The sequence below is a fragment of the Crocuta crocuta genome, unplaced genomic scaffold (genome assembly GCF_008692635.1).
Source record: "Crocuta crocuta isolate KB4526 unplaced genomic scaffold, BGI_CrCroc_1.0 scaffold541, whole genome shotgun sequence".
NCBI classification, from domain to species: domain Eukaryota; kingdom Metazoa; phylum Chordata; class Mammalia; order Carnivora; family Hyaenidae; genus Crocuta; species Crocuta crocuta.
The window spans coordinates 58,276-75,647 of NW_027531901.1; the positions used below are offsets into that span (position 1 = coordinate 58,276).

At 40.7% G+C, this 17,372-nt stretch overlaps 1 protein-coding gene across 6 annotated transcripts in view; it reads left to right on the forward strand.

Moving 5' to 3' along the window:
* The first annotated feature begins 6 nt into the window (after positions 1 to 6).
* Positions 7 to 17,372, forward strand: part of GOLGA4 (golgin A4) — a 127,946-nt gene continuing 110,580 nt past the window's right edge. For all 6 annotated transcript variants that reach the window (XM_077774002.1, XM_077773996.1, XM_077773997.1 and 3 more), the window contains exons 1-2: positions 7 to 259; positions 9,713 to 9,802. In XM_077774002.1, the coding sequence (XP_077630128.1) occupies positions 188 to 259; positions 9,713 to 9,802 (162 nt within the window). In that variant the 5' untranslated portion in view covers positions 7 to 187. The remainder of the gene's footprint in view (positions 260 to 9,712; positions 9,803 to 17,372) is intronic.

Below are 17,372 nucleotides of genomic sequence, written 5' to 3' on the forward strand. Positions count from 1 at the left end.
GAGAGGCGGCGGCGGCGACGCAGACACCCGCGGGACAAGCGTCCCGACCCGCCTGCGAGCCCAAGGAGGTGGCGCCGAGGCCCGGCCCCCGCGGTCCCTGGTGTAGAGGGGCCGCCGTCCCCGCCGCGGCCGGGTCTCCCTGGGCACTCGCCCCTCAGGTCTCACACTCAGGACCCCGCGCTGCGCCATGTTCAAGAAACTGAAGCAGAAGATCAGCGAGGAGCAGCAGCAGCTCCAGCAGGCTCTGGCCTCGACTCAGGTACTACGGCGCTGCTCTCCCCCCGACATCCCCGGATCCTGGCTCGGGGGCCAGGAGCAGGGAGGGCTCTTTCGTGACCCTTGACCTCTAACTTGAGGATCTCCCCCAAACTCCGGGCTGGGAATGAGCCCAGAGCGGCCCGGGTCCTCTGTGTCGGGGACCCGCCCTCCTGTCGTCAGACTCCGTTCCGGAGCGTGGGTCCGCTGGCCGGACCCTTCGGGACGCCTGGCCTCTAGTTTTCCCCTGACCGCAGCTACCCTCGCCTGAGAATAGGTGAGGAGGGCTCCGATCCTGCATGACTTTTGACCTGTATCGAAGGTTCCCCCGCCCGGCCGAGACCCCAAATCAGGAGTGAGAGCGGGATGGGAACGCTTGGGTCCCGAGGCCTGTCTGATTTCTTGGCGGAGGTTCCCTGCCCCATCACCGTCCGGAGGTTGAGTGTGCAAGGGCCCGCCTCGCGCAGGACTCCTCACCTGTTAGGCGAGCGCAGCGCCAACGCGTGCCGCGGAGGCGAGCGCTGAGGGCCGGGCCAGGCCAGCCTGCTTCCAGGGGCGTCGGGCCCGAAAGAGGCGGCGGTGTGGCCGGCGTCCAGCGCCCGAGGCTGTCACGAGTTAGTCACTTCGCATAACTTGGTTGATCCCGGCCGGGCGGAGGGGCAGCCGCCCAGAGGCCAGGCCGGGGTTGTGCCTGTCCCCAGCCGGCCCTGTGCTTCCCTAAGAGTCTTGTTCCGTCCGTTTTTCATGAATGCTGTTGCTTCAGGAAATGACAGTTTCTAGGGGAAAGGGGGCGTGTTAGCATTGTTAATTTAAAGAAACAGTCTCCTAGACACCAGTGAGAAAATGTGTTCTGGAGCTCGCACCAATTGGTCTCTTGAGCGAAGATGAGGGCTTTTGCTAAGTTTCTTCCCAGCTTTTTTCTCTGCCTCAACGGATTGACCAGCTCTCTCTCTCAATTTTAGAATTTCTATAAGAAAGGCTGAGTTTTGATTAATTTGGAGACATTTAACGATTCATTTAAAAAATACAGCATTTATAGGGGCGCCTGGGTGGCTCAGTCGGTTGAGCGGCCGACTTCGGCTCAGGTTATGATCTCATGGTTGTGGGTTCGAGACCCCGTCGGGCTCTGTGCTGACAGCCCACAGGCTGGATGGAGCCTGCTTCGGATTCGGTGTCTCCCTGTCTCTCTGCCCCTTCCCAGCTCGTGCTCTCTGTCTCTCAAAAAATAAATGAATGTAAAATAAAAAAATACATATAGCATATATCTTACACAGCTTTTTAAACAACTGATAAGCAACTAACAGCTATCAAATTAATTATTGCATTGAGTCTATTCTGAAACTATAAATTGAAGTTGTTTTTTTAAAAGCTAAAGCTCATGTAGAGTACAACTGAAATACATTGGAACATGACACTGAAGCCTTGTTCATTCTCCTCAATAAAATGTAAATAGTGATAAAATTTAAATAGTAAATATCTTACTTTTCATACCATTAACTGCGAACTTGTCTAACTGTACAAAACATGGTTATTAAGAAACAAAAGACTTCAAAGTGAGGTAGAAATGAGGAATGTGGGGAAACACCATGTTAGTGAATGTAAAGCACTTACATTTGGGAATGTGTAAAAATATCATTGATCCAAGATTCTATCTTTAGAAATTTATCCAGAGAAAGTTTAGGATGCATTAATGATTGGCCTCATGGATTTTTATTGCAATGCTGTTTTAATAGGTAAAAACTGGCTAAAAATATAAAATTGGTTAATAAGTTGTATTTGGTAGTGTGCTATTATGCAGCCTTAACAAAAGCCAACATTTATTGGGTTCTGACTACGTGAGAGGCATTTTGCTTTGTATTTTAGGTGGATTCTCTTATTTCTCTTTTTTTTTTTTACATTTAAAAAAAATGTTTTATTTATTTCTGAGAGAGAGAGACAGTGTGAGCAGGGGAAGGTCAGAGAGAGAGGGAGACACAGAATCTGAAACAGGCTCCAGGTTCTGAGCTGTCAGCACAGAGCCCGACATGGGGCTCGAACCCACGAACCGCGAGATCATGACCTGAGCTAAAGTCCGACGCTTAACCGACTGAGCCACCCAGGCGCCCCTATTTAATTCTTAAATAAACCAAAGAGGTAGATGAAGAAGTGAGGTTCAAAGAGATTAACTTGCTTTCCGTCAGACAGCTATTGTTAGAGCCTACAGAAAAGTAATAGTTAACATGCAAAGGGTATTTGTGTTAAAGGACAGATTAAGAAGCAGCATGTAAAGCGTGACCCCAGTTTTGTGGGGGAAAATATGTATATAAAGTATATTTATATACAGGCACTGAAAATAGTTTAAGAAGTGCTCGTGATGCTATTATTATTATTATTATTATTAGAGAGAGAGAGAGAGAGCATGGGGGGCAGAGGGAGCGAGAGAACCTTAATCAGGCTCCATGCTCAGTGAGGAGCCCGGCCACAGAGCTGGATGCCAAGCCCCACGCTGGGCTCCATCCCACAACCCTAGGATCATGACCCGAGCAGAAACCAAGAGTCAGATGCTCAACCAACTGAACCACCTAGGCGCCCCCGATTATTTTTCTTATTCATAATGTTTAGTTTTATTTATGAAAATGAATTGCTTCCATGCATTGACTGAGAGAGGTATAGTAAAAAAGTTAGGTACAAGCTGACTTATTCAGTTAGACTGTACATCTGGATCAAATAAAATCACTTTGTGTATAAAAGATTTTTAAAAATTCTCTTTGATATGTATATTTTTCAAGAACTTAAGAGTTAAATTGTTTTAGCGATCATCTACTTGATCTGCTCTGGTCTCAGATCCTCAGCTACCTAAGAACCTTTCAGGATGAGAAGTTCTAGATTATTGTTTTCACATCTTCAGTGTTTTTTAAGGGTAAATTAAAAACAAAAAACGTTTTTTTGATGTTAATCCTTTATTAATAGATTACTTGTTTCCTTGTTTGCTTAAGCAAAGGATCTTGAATTTGTATATATTATTTCTTCATTAAAATTTTTTTTAATTTAAAATTTTATTTTATTTTTGAGAGAGAGGGTGCGAATGGGGAAGGGGCAGAAAAAAAAGGGAGACACTCCAGGCTCTGGGGTGTCAGCACAGAGCCCCACTCGGGGCTCGAACCCACGAACCATGAGATCATGGCTGCACCGGTCTGATGCTTAACTTACCGAGCCGCCTAGGGGCCCTCCTTATTTTTGAGTATAAATTATTTAGTGTTGAAGGCACCATGTCCTCAAGAATTTAACAGGGTGTGAAAGGCAATTCCCTTTTACCCACTCAAGAGGTTTTGTTGTTTGCTCTTGTCTACTTTTTGTAATTTTGTAACCTCCCTTGCTGTCTGCCTTGTCTTTCTTCTCTCTGTTTTTGAAGTGTTGCCGGCTTTGAATCAAGACATATAAGCTTCTAAAATTTTGTGTGAAATAAGGGCAAGTACCTGAGGGATTCATTAGTGTATTAACACAAATTTTGAGACATTTGTTTTGAGGTTTTTGGAGGTCCTTGTGTGCATACTTCCTGGTCCTTGGCTTGCTTTTTTCCATAAGTGAGGTGGCCTGATAGATAGGTTTCTAGTAGTTTGAGTTGTTAGGCATAGATAATTCTGGGATAAATGAACCATTTTCATTACAATATTTGTAAAACTTTCAGCAATAATGACAGTGATATAGTATAGTGTCTCTTAAGAGTTTGAAAGCATTTAATAGAAACAAGGTAGCCTTCTAATATTCTCCAATTACTTCTGTTTGGTTGGTACTAAGAAGTTTGCATCCTTCCTTGCAGATATTATTTTAAGTAATTATTTAATCAACTCTGATGATAACTTGAAGCCTAATCACTAATGAAAAATGAAGTTAAAACATTTTATTTTTTATTTATTATTTTAATTTTTGTTAAGTAGGCTCCAATGCAGGGCTTGAATTCACGACCCTGAGATCAAGACCTGAGCTGAAATCAAGAGTTGGATGCTCAACTAGTGGAGCCATCCAGACACCCCTAAGTTCTGTTTCTTGATTTATCTGATTTTTCTGCGTCACTTGTTATATTCTTACTGATCATCTTGTTTTGCCTTTTTTTTTTGTAATTGTTGTTTGCTTTTTTTGCCCTTTGATTGTTGTTTGTTTGTTTATACTTAGGAAGTCCTAGAGAGTGATTTATTTTGTAGATGATATGGATTTTCTCTGCTCTTATGTGCTTCTCTCCTGTGTGGAGAGTGGTTATGCAAGTCAGACAATTGCTCCTCTGCCAGCCTTAACAAAGAGGGTCTACCAACTTTGAAAGGTGACCGTATAATTTATTATGCTGACATTCTTGATAGTGAAAGGGAACACTACTAATAATGATCTTAGAACATAAACTGGCTTGAATTGGGTGGGACATTATTGCATTGGGCAAACATAGGTGTATTGTCACCCTGCTGCTTTGTGGTACCAGCCCCCACTGTTGAAGATTTAACTCCTACAAGGTAGGTTGCTTATCATATTTTGCAGTTATTTTTGTCTGTAAATATGTTTGGGTTGGAAGAGGCTGACCTCAAGTACTTGTTTGTCATACAAGCCCTTAATTAATCCCTGAGAGCAATAGTGAAAACAATAATTTCCCATTTTAGTACTTTAAACCTGTGATTCTTTTCCTATTGGAAGAATTTGCTGCTGCCTCTTCTTCAGCCTTCTGGGCAAATTTTTGAGTTATAGCTACCTTTGCCCAGATTTCTCAACCAATTCAATTCCTTTTGACTTTAAGTCTTCAAAATTTTATGTTTTTACTGTTGATCTTCTCTGTCTTGTTTTTAAGTTTTGATTAATCTTTCTATTTTATTTTAAACCTTTGTTTCAGTAGGTTTTTGGGAGGGAGAGAGGTAAACAATAGTATTCAGTCTACATTCTTATACTAGAAACCTAGTCACCATGATGTACTTAAACATAAATTCATCTTCTAAAATATTAAAAATTTTTTTAATGTTTATTTATTTTTGATAGAGACAGAGCGTGAGCAAGGGAGGGGCAGAGATAGAGGGAGACACAGAAACCAAAGCGGGATCCAGGCTTCGAGCTGTCAGCACAGAGCCTGATTCAGGGCTCAGAACTCATGAACCATGAGGTCATGACCTGAGCTGAAGTCTGGCACTTAACCGACACTGAGCCACACAGGCGCCCCTAAAAGGGAGTTTTTGTTTTGTCTCTTTACCTTGTGGGTCCCAGTGAAAACTCTGAGAAACAGTGATCTAAAGAATACCAGGGAAGTGACTGAGGGAAGCAGAATGAGGGAAGCGTCCTAACCCAGAACGCAGATGCAGCCTGGGCAAGCCACATAAGCATCCTGAGCTTCTTATTTTCTCATCAGGGGTGAGAAGTTGGGGACGATGATATCTGCTTTGCTTACCTTTCAGATTGGTTGTGAGGATCAAAAGAGATAAAGTATTTATTTATTTATTTATTTATTTTTAATGTTTTATTTATTGCTAGGAGAGAGAGAGAGAGCGTGAGCAGGGGAGGGTCAGAGAGAGAGGGAGTCACAGACTGAAACAGACTCCAGGCTCTGAGCTGGCAGTCAGCACAGAGCCCGACGCGGGGCTCGAACCCACAAACCGCGAGATCATGACCTAAGCGAAAGTCGGACGCTTAACCGACTAAGCCACCCAGGCGCCCCTAGAGATCAAGTATTTAAAAGCATGTGTTGGGGTGTCCGGGTGACTCAGTTGGTAGAGCATGTGACTCTTGATCTGAGGGTTGTGAGTTCAAGCCCCACGCTGGGTGGGGAACCTACCTTAAAAAAAGTGTTTGCAATTACAGAGCACTTACTTAACCACACCTCTGAAGTGCTATGCCGAGCGTTGCATTTGCCTTGCATGGTAGATGTAGTCTCTGGACCATGAGGTAGAGAGACAAGTACTCCTAGTATAGTGGTAGTGTGTACAGGGTGTTGTGGTTGCACATAGGAAGGCATTTCTGGAGAGAGGGTGACCTCTGAGCAGAGTCTTGATGGATAATGAAACATCACGGCATAGGGACAAGCCAGTCAAGGCTTACTATTCCCAAAAGTGATTGTATGTTTCCTAATGTTGAGTAACAAATTACTGCAATCTTAGTGCCTAATAACCCAGTCGTTACTCCATAGTCTGTGGGTCAGAAGTCTGGTGTGGGTGACTGGCTTCTCTACTAAGACTCTCACAGGGTGTTAACCAGACTGGGTCCTCACCTGGAGCTTAGGGTTTTCTTCCACCTTCATATGGTTGTTGTAGAATTTAGTCTAACATGGTTGTAGGACTGAGGTCCTTGTCTCTTCCTCGCTGCTGAAGGGGGCCACTCAGCTCCTAGAGGCTACCTACAGCTCCTTCTTGCTTGGCCCTCATAGGTGTTTGCTTTCTCTCAGGATAGCAGGAGTACATCTCTCTGTCTTTTGCCTCTGCCTCTGCCCTCTAGAGTCTTATTGGAAGGGCTTTTGTGTTAGGCTAGACCATCCAGCTAATCTTTTGATTGACTCAAAGACTACTGATTAGTAGCCCTAAACATGCCTGTAGAAATCCATTTTACTGTGTAATGTGAGATAATCAGGGGAGTGATCTCATCATATTCACAGGGTGAAGGTCATTTGGGGTCATCTCGGAATTCTGCCTACCACAATGACTGAAAGATTTTTCTTATACTGAAATTGAGGCCTGTGGTTAGTTAATAATCCATTGGTGGGCAATAAAGTTATTAATTGTGACAAGTAGCTTAGAAACCTATCTGGGTTTCTCATGGCTATCAGAATTAATTAGACCAAGTTTAGTTTGAAGGAATCTGAATCCATTTATATTTTGATTATTTTTTTTAGTTTATTTTGAGAGAGTGAGTGAGGGGCAGAGAGAGAGAGAGAAAGAGAGAGAGAGAGAGAGAGAGAGAATCCCAGGTAGGCTCCACAGTGTCAGTGCAGAGACTGAAGCGGGGCTCGGGCTCATGAACATCATTATCTGAGCTGAGGTCAAGAGTCAGGCGCTCAACTGACTGAGCTGCCCAGGCGTTCCTAAATCCATTGATATTTTGAAGTGAGGATATCCCATTGAAGGTCCAGGACCTTCAGATGAATGCTCAAGTATGGTTAGTTTTTTATCCATGTTTTATATTTTACAGTCGTATATGATGTCTGCGATCCTCACTCTTGCAACCAGGGAAAGACCTAGCAGCTATCAGGCCAGGCCTGCCAAGTGATTTTACTTTTCTGAAGACAGTGTGTTTTATGAACTATTCTTCATCTTTGTAAACTCCAGCATTTGATTTTGCCAGTTAAAAATAATTTTTTTAATGTTTTATTTATTTCTGAGAGAGACAGTGTGAGCAGGGGAGGGTCAGAGAGAGAGGGAGACACAGATTCTAAAGAAGGCTCCAGGCTCCGAGTCACCACAAAGCCCAACGCGGGGCTTGAACTCGAGCTGTGAGATTATGACCTGAGCCGAAGTCAGACACTCAACCGACTGAGCCACCCAGGCGCCCCTGATTTTGCCAGTTAATCCAGAGCCATTGAAGTTGTCAGTTACTGATTAGGCTCACATGAAGCCAAAGTATGAAGATGGAATGACAGTTGTAAACATTTACAGTCAGGGTGTACTTTTCCAGTGATTGGATGGCTACTGTCTAAAGGAGCCCTCTCCTGGCACCTGGAGAGCTTCATTAGTAACTCCCATGCGCAGCTGCAGGAAGCTTTGCCTCATTGCCCCCACATGAGGAGCTTTACATTTGTATGTCTGGTTCCTCACATCTCTCACTTACGACTCGGAGTTTCATACGGATGTGTTCATTGGTGGAGCTCAGGTCACCTGCCCTAGATGAAAAGGGGACCGGGCTAGTAAGTTTTCTGAGTTCTAATTTATAGACTTACGAGAGTTGTTTAGAAATAAAAAAAGATTATTAAATTTTTGTCATTATTTTGTTGACATTCCCCCCCCCATTAAACTGTTTCCTTTTGATTTCTGCTTTTGACACAAAAATCTCTTTCCCATTCAGTGATTATAGAGGTAGATGCTCATATGTTCATTTATATTGCAATTTTTAAAAACTGTGGGTTAAATAGGTGATGGGGATTAAGGAGTGCACTTGTGATGATCACAGGATGTTGTATGGAAGTGTTGAATCACTACATTGTACACCTGAAACTACTATTACACTGTATATTAACTAACTGGAATTTAAGTAAAAGCTTAAAAATACCTTTGATATAGCTTAAGTATGAAGGAAGCTTCTGATTGGTGTCTCTCCCCTCATATGAATGGCCATTTGTCTCAATACCATTTATGGAACATCTATCTTAATTTGCAGTGTTACACTTACTGTGTATAAATATGTGTATGTGTATACATTGTTCCTGAGGATCTCTCTGTTCCAGCCTAGCCATAGCACTATGTGCCTGTCAGATAGATCAGGGTTCCAGTTGTTCATTCGTCACTCATTTATTTAACGAATAGTTATTAAATGCCTCTTATTTATATAGGCTATGCAGAGTACAAAATGGTAAGACAAGACTTATTTCTATGTGTAGATGATTTAAGATCTATTTATTATAGGTGAGGGAGGGTCTTAAGGTTTTGGCTTTAGACTTTTAGGACTCTTTTTAGTTCACCTTAGAGTATACCTTAACCTTCTAGTTTAAATTTTGTACCTTTCTCCTGAAGGTTTTTGTCTTGAGAATTACAGGAGCTAGGCTGTCCTTTACAGAATTAAACAGACTGGCGTCTCGGGGTCTAGCTGTCTGTGCAAGCAAGGCCCTTGACTAGATAATGTTTACCTGTGGGGCTCCTGGGTGGCTCCATCGGTTAAGTGTCCGACTCGTGATTTCATTCGGCTGAGGTCATGATCCCAGGGTCATGGGATTGAGTCCCGCGTTGGACTCTGTTGAGCAGGGAACCCTCCTTGGGATTCTCTCTGCATTAGTCTGCGCTTTCCCGCTCATGCACACTCTCTCTGTCTCAAATAAATAAACATTAAAAAAAAGAAATGTTTGCTGGTGCATTACATACTGAATATTAGAGCTGGAAATCACTTTAAAGATTAAATCGGCAACCTTACTGTTTTTAATGAACTTTTAAGTTTGGAATAATTTTGGTTTATAGGATAATTGCCCAAATCGTACAGAGAGTTTCATATACTCCTCAACTGGTTTCAGTTTCCCCTCATGCTATCATCTTACGTTAACTTCACAACCTTATATGAGGACACATAGCCCTCAAAAAGTTAATATAGCTAAGATCATAGCTCTGGTTCGTGGCAGAGTCATACCAAGGACCGAGCTGGCAGCCTAGGTCTTCTAGTTGATTATGTTTAGGTATCGTTTTCTCTTTTTCATATGTTTGTTTTTTTCCTTTCTTTCTTGGGGTTCTTTGGGCAAGGACTGAGAGAAGGCCTACACAGTATGTAGCCCACTAATCACTAAAGTCTTCCTAATTTGTGAAATAATTTTTTAATCTAGGCTTCCTCCAATTCTTCAACACCAACAAGAGCCAGGAGCAGGACATCTTCATTTACAGAGCAACTTGATGAAGGTACACCCAACAGAGAGGTAAGTTGGGTATTTCTCCTTTAAGAAACCTCTTACAAGAAGCTTATTAATGTAAAATGTAGGCTACTACATTATTTTGACAGATCAATTATTTAATTGCTAGGTATTATTTTTATTAGCAATTACTAAATAGTAATTATGCTTTTGTAAAGTGTGTTTTCTTTGAGAATCTTAACTTGAGAGGATAGTATATTCTGCCTTTAATATTTGAGATTTATAATAATTTGATATTAATTTGTTCAACATAGCAATGTATAGGGAAAAGTTCTATATTTTCAAGCTGTTGATTGGAAACTGTGTAGTAACTTAACTGACTTCTGACTGGCAGCTAGCACCATAGTTCAGAATAGATTTTTTTCAACTTTTTTTCTTTCTGTGTACTGTGACACAGATACAGAAGAGAGTACAACAGAAATGCACAGGTCAATCAGTTGTTATGAAGTAAAGCCCGTGTAACCACCACTGAGGTCAAGAAAAGGAACACTGCCAGCATGCTAGCGCTGTTTTCTCTCCCCAGAAAGATTACTGTCATCCTGACCTTTTGGTATTTGTTTCCTTCCTTTTCTTTATAGTACCAGTTACGTATGCTTTCTGTCATAAAAATAAGCATTTGGGTTGTTTACAGTTTTGGGTTATTATAAGTTATACTGCTATGAGCATCGTTGTACCTTTCTTTTGGTATACATATACCTACATGTCTTTTGCTGTGTACCAAGGAGTAGAACACCGGGGTCAAAGGGTATATGTAGTTTTAACACTTTAGGAGATAATGCTTGTTGGTTTTCAGAATAGTTGTAGAACTTTACCTTTCCACCAGGGGCTTCTGAAAGTTACTGTTGCTCTACATCCTTGCTAGTCTTTTCAATTTCAGCCATTCTGGTGGGCGTATAGTGTTCTCTTACTGTAGTTTTAATTGATGACTAATAGGATTGGGCATTTTTCATCTGTGTATTGGCCATTCGATATCTTTTTTTGTGAAGTGCTTGTTGATGTAGCTTGCTCATTTTTCTGTTGGTTTGCCTTTTGTTGATTTGTAGTTCTTTTTTATATAGTGTGGATAGGAGTTTTTATTGGATATGCCTTGCAGATATCTTCTGTTATGTGGCTTCCCTTTTACTCTCTTAGTGGTGTCCTTTGATGAGCTGAAATTCTTGGTTTTAATGTACTCTGGTTTATTAATATTTTTATGGCTAGTGTTTTTGTTTCTTATTAAAGAATTCTTTTCTTACCCTGAGATTGTATTACTGTTTTTACTTTTCAAAAATAATTGTTTTTATTGAAATATGTTTGACACACAATGTTACATAAGTTTCAGGTGTTCAACATAGTGATTTGACAAGTCTGTAAGTTCTGCTGGGCTCACCCAAAGTGTGGCTGCCATCTGTCACCATACAATGATATTACAATGTCATTGATTATATTCTCTATGCTGTACTTTTTATTCCTGTGACTTAATCATTCCATAACCAGAAGGTTGTACCTCTTGCTCTCCTTCACCCATTTTGCAAATCTTCCCATATCCTGTTTTACTTTTCACATTTGGATCTACATTCCATTTGGAAATGATTTTCTCAATTTGGTGGGAGGTAGGGATCAAGCCTGTGTTTCTCCCCCCTCCCCCCCACTGTAATGCTGTCCAGTTGTCCCATTCTTTCCACATTGCTCTACTGTGCTACCTTTTTTCAGAAATTGAGTGTCTATAGTGAGTGGATTTGTTTCTGTGCTCTCTGTTCTGTTCCCTTGTTTGCTTTGTCCGTCTGTGATCCAATACCACACTGTCTTAATATTTTATATTAAACTTTGCCCTCTGTAGAGCAAGTCTTACCTGTCTTAGTCAGTTTGGGCTTCTTTAATAACATTTCCTAGACTAGGGCTTAAACAACAAACATTTCTTTTTCATGGTTCCAGAGGCTGGACAGTCCAAATTCAAGGTGCCAGCAGATTGGCTGTCCGGTGAAGGCTCTCTTCCTGGTTTACAGATAGCTGTGTTCTCACTATGTCTTAGTATGGGCCCTCCTTACTACATGCACCTAGGAAGAGAGGGATGGGTGGGAGTGGTGGGGAAAGACAGCTCTCCTGTCTCTTTTTTTATAAGGGCACTAATCCCATCATGAAGGCCCAACTTCTTGACCTTATCTAGCTAATTACCTCCCATAGGCTCTGCCTCCAAATAACATCACAGTTTGAGGGCTGGGGCTTCAACATGTGAATTTTGGGGGACACACCCCACCTTGTTCTTGAGTGTCTTGTTACTCTTATTCCTTTCCATATAAATTCCATATAAATTTTAGAATCAGATTTTCAAGTCTCACAAAAACGAACAAGAAAATAGAACACACACAATGATAGCAACAAAGCAAACCTATGGAGATTTTGATTGGGACTGTATTGATTCTATAGATTAGGTTAGAGAAAGTATTATAAGTCAAATGTTATAATCTTTTCAGTGTTACAAGCAGCACTGTACTGAGCATGTACATAAACATTTATAATGCTATTCTTCTGTAGGATAGAATCCGAGGAATGGGATTCTTTGATTTAGGTCTTCTCATAGCTCCTGAGTTCGAGCCCCGTGTCGGGCGCTGTGCTGACAGCTCGGAGCCTGGAGCCTGCTTCCAATTCTGTGTCTCCCTCTCTCTCCGCCCCTCCCCTGCTCATGCTCTGTGTCTCTCCCTGTCAAAAATAAACATTAAAAAAACATTTAAATTGACTATTTACAAAATAATCTTTTTTCCCTCAAAATAATCTTTTTTGAAAGGGATGATTTGAACATTTCTTTTACAGTAGGTTAAGTAAGCTAAAGGTTATTTTGTTATTTCTTCCCGAATTCCCAAATTTCAATCCTAAACATCCTGTGCTTCATAGGTTTAACTTCAGAAGTCTTTTCTGATTGAGAGAACAACAGCATTACCCCTTCATCTCTTTGCTTTTAAAGTATTTTCTGACAACTCTAAAACATATTTTTGACCACAAAGTACAAGGTAGACTAGACCTTCCTCATTTCATAATTAAGTTATTGATTAAAGGGGCCCATCTTCTTAGTCCTCCTCCCTCCCTGGGGTTTTGCTTTTGTTAAACCTCTAAGGTGGAAGATACTGCGTATGGGTTAGGATCCTGACTTTTTGTTTTAAATATTATAATGTTTCTTTTTAGCAAAATGTGGAAGCTTAACTCAAAATGTAAATATCTGTTTACCTTTCCACTAGATCCAGTAAAGTCCCTGTGATCCAGAATGCTTGGGAAGTAGATGGTTTCATTAAGTTAATTTCTTGGTCAGTTAAAGGTTTTACCTTTTTTCAGCTATTGCTGAAAATCCTAATGTGTTTATTTTCCTGTGTTAGTAAATACTATCTGTGAATCTAAATAAGTCTGTCTTTGGTTGCAAGCTTCCTTCTGAGCGTATAAGAAATCATGTGTATGATTATAGGCATTGAAGGCAAAGGAGGGCAGACTGAATTTGCACAGACTCTGAGGTCTGCAGACTTCAGGCACTCTCTCATCCTGCGTAAATGGCACATCTGTTCAGTTGACCATATGCTTTCTCCTTGTGATCTGGGCGTGGTCTCGTTTTAACCTCAGCGTGCAGCTTCATTCCCTTTGTGTTGCTTGAGATGAATCTTTTTTGCCTCCCTAGAGCGGGGTGCTTTAGAACAACAGAGGGTGTAATTCATGTGAAAGACTTACTAGGGCACATAAAGCTACCATAGCCACCTGCCCTCTGTTCCACTTTGATGATTTTCTTTAATTGAGATTAAATTCCTGTAACAGAAAGTTCACCATTTTAAAGCAGCATTTGACACATCTGTAATGTTGTGCATTCATCATATCTTTCTAGTTCCGTGACATTTTCATTATCCCAAAAAGAAACCCATACTCATTAAGCACTTAGTCCCCGTGCTCCCGCTCCCCCAGTCCCTGGTGACCACTCATCTGCTTGCGGCCCCTGTGGATCTGCTCTTCTGAATACATTGTATAAATGGAACCCTGCAATTTGTGACTCTTTGTGCCTGGCTCCCTTCAGTTAGCATGTTTTCTAGGTTCATCTGTGCTGTAGCATGTTTCATTACGTCATTCCTTTTTTTATGGCTGAATCAGATGACTTTTCTAAGAGCATGAAAATCTGCTTATACAATTTGGCATAGACTAGTGAGAAAAGGGTGGTTTTTGAAGTCTTCTGGATTAGCCTGGATTTACATTCTGGGACTGAAGGACCTTTGGAAGTTAACTTTTCAGTGACTCCGGTTCCCTCTTCGTAAAATGGCGATAATAATACTTGCCTCATGGAGTTGTGGGCACTACCAATAATACAGCATGTAAATCTCCTCTCATGATGCTTTGCACATAGTAGGTGCTCATTAAGTTGTTACTGTGGGTAGCCATGGAAGATGGGAAGACCTGTCCTGCTTATTCTGCTTAGGTCCCTACATGAAGGGAGGGAAACAGACAGACTATTAGGTAGACTAAGGTTGTAGGGACGTTATCTGTCTCTTTACTTGTTGAACTTATAAAGGAAGGATTGATGTCTTCACTTACCCTGCTCATTAGGTTGCTGTTTTTCAGGCACACTTCCCCATAGATTAGGCGCCAAAGTAGGCATGTCCATGCTTATCCTCGGGGCTTGTCTATTCAATGTTTCTGTATTTTAAATTAAATTCCAGAAATCAGTTTATTTTCTTAGAATCCTTTTTTCCCCAAAAAAAGATGCTTAGCAATAAACAGTTTTAGCTAATTGATGGTTTCTGTCCTGTTTAATAGACACCTGTTCATATATATCATATACTCTTGTGCTGCTTTGCTTCCCTACACGCAGAGTGACAGCCTGCAGTAGTGGAGGGGGTCACAGGATCACATCCCTTACCTGCTGTGTGACTTTGGGCAAAACTGCCTTCAACTTCTTAGAGACTTAAAATTGTGGTGAAGCGCATATCCCCATCATAGGGTTCTTGTGAGGAGCAGATGAATTCAGAAGTATGAAAATACTCATAATTTGTGAATTATATACCAATTAGTATCGTACAGAAACAAAAAGGCTTTTGCTGTGCCTTTCAGTTCTTGAGTGGCATAGCACAGACACTAAATTTTTTGTTTTTTGTGACATTGCAAGAGAAGAAACAATGAAGCATTAGGCTGCTTTAGATTGGAATGCTTCAAGAAAGATGTCGTGTTTTCTTTTTTTGTGTGTCACTTTCTGCTTTTCTTTTTTATTTTTCTTCCTTTTTCCTCCACTAAGATTTCATTTTCAAGCAATCTCTGCACCCAACACAAGGGGTTGAATCTACAACCTCAAGATCAGGAGTTGCACGCCCCACCAACTGAGCCAGCCAGTGCCCCTCTTTTTTATTCTTCTTAATTTGAGATATCTTTCAGAAGTACTCTCTAGTTGTCTGTGTCATTCCAAGTCGGTTTGCATTGTTCCGTGAGATATCCCTAACAGGGATTCATGACACTCTTAGCTTTTGATAATTCAATTTAAAAAAATTTTTTAATGTCTATTTATTTTTGAGACGGTGGGTTGGAGGGGTGGACAGAGAGGGAGACCCAGGACCTGAAGCAGGCTCTAGGCTCTGAGCTGTCAGCACAGAGCCCGCCATGGGACTCAAACTCACAAACTGCGACATCATGACCTGAGACAGAGGTCAGTCGCTTACCTACTGGGCCAGCCAGGTGCCCCACAGCTTTTGAGATTTCTTAAGCATATTTTAGAGATTAATTCTGTTTCAGGGGCTATAGGCATTGTTCTTTAGGAATTACTGAGAAGTATCTTGAAAGTAATGAATGAAAAATGTTTCTTAAGTTTGGAATTGATTTTGCCCCTGATCGGCTGACTTTCAAAGATGATATCCTTTTCCTTTGTTAGACGTTAGATTAGGAGCTACCTGCCTCTCTCCTCTGTCAGTTAATGAAACAATATCCCTGTCAAATTGCCTTGGTATCTAATCAGTTCTCATATTTTGTTCTTTTGATCTAATGATAGGAGATGAGTTATATTAGTAGGCTTCCTGCTATTAAGCCAGTCTTTCATTCCTTATATCAACTCTATTTATGTCAGATTGCATTATTAATATCCTGCTGCCCTCACTTTGATAGTTACTTTATTTACATTTCTCCCAATTCTATTTGTAAGGAGAGAGGTTTGTACTTTTCTGTTTGTGTTTACTTTATCAGTTTTAGTAGTTGGGAAGCTTCCTGTACTCTCTCTCCTTCCTTTTTCCCATCTCCTCCATTTATTTAGGTCTTAATTTTTTTTCAAAAATATTTATACTTTTCAGAATATAAGGTTTATACTACTTTTGTTAAATTTATTCACAAGTATTTTATTCTTTTGGATGCTACTGTAAATGTAACTGTTTTTCTAATTTCATTTTTTGTTTTCTCATTGCTACTCTAGAAATTAAATTGATTTTTGTCAATTGATTTTGTATCCTGCAACTTTTCTGAACTTGATGATTAGATTCTAATAGTTATTTGCTGGATTACTTAGTATTTTCTACGTACGTGATCATGTCATCTGCAAACAAAGGTAGTTCTAGATCCTTCCTTTAATCTGGCCGCCTTTTAGAACATAGACAAAATAGTCTATACTGAGTATTTTCTCATCTGCTGCTGCTATCCACATGCTGTAAACAATTTTATTCTTCTATCTTTAGTAGGATATATTATCATAAGTACTTCTTAAAATACACATTGTTGGAAATAAAAACAGAAAGAGTTTAATGTACCCTAATAGTATTGCAACTGACATCTGTATGTAACAGTGTCTAGGGAGATAGAAACAGGACTTGTCTTCAAAGCACAGCGACCTGCACACACTAAGTTACTAAACTTTTTAGAGACCTTCCTCTAATAGGAGATATAGTCATTCCTAGTAGATAACGCTAAATTGTTACATAAAGCAGATGCTAGTGGATGCCTTAGGGCAGGCATTAGGACTTGATTTTCTCCTTGAACTCTGGTTCAGAAGGACCGGGAGGGTTAAATCTAACTGCTGAAGTTAGATTTAGTGCCAGGAGCTAAAGCGGAGCTCTCAGCACTAGCGGAAAGAAATTGAGAAACACTCTTGCTAACTGCTGCCTAGAGCTCTCTGTGGCCCATTATGAGAAGCTGCCGTCTCTAGGGAGACCTCATGACCAAGAACTGAAGCAAACCTCACATTGGCTTATTGTGACTGAGTCTGTGATAACCCCTGTATTGCCAGAGGGCAGGAAACTCAAAACTGAGTCCCTGGGAATTAGATTGATTGGATAAGGAAAGATGAGTACAGATGGAAGGAGAAAGATAATACCTTCCTCAAAATGAACCTGTAAAGGAAAATTCTGAAACAAATGCTATGAAGGCTGGCAATACAAATAGGATTGGAATATAAATTTATTATAGATGAAATGAAAATAATAGAATAGTCTAAAAAATACATTAAGATAAGTACCTTAATAAGATACATGAAGTAATAATTTTCTGAAAAAAGAAAATAAAATTGCAGGGAAAAAAACAGACCTAAACAAAAGTAGATTAGGTAGATCTGAAAAAGAAGCAGTTAGTAATCCTTGAAGTGAAAAAAAATTGATAGGAAAGC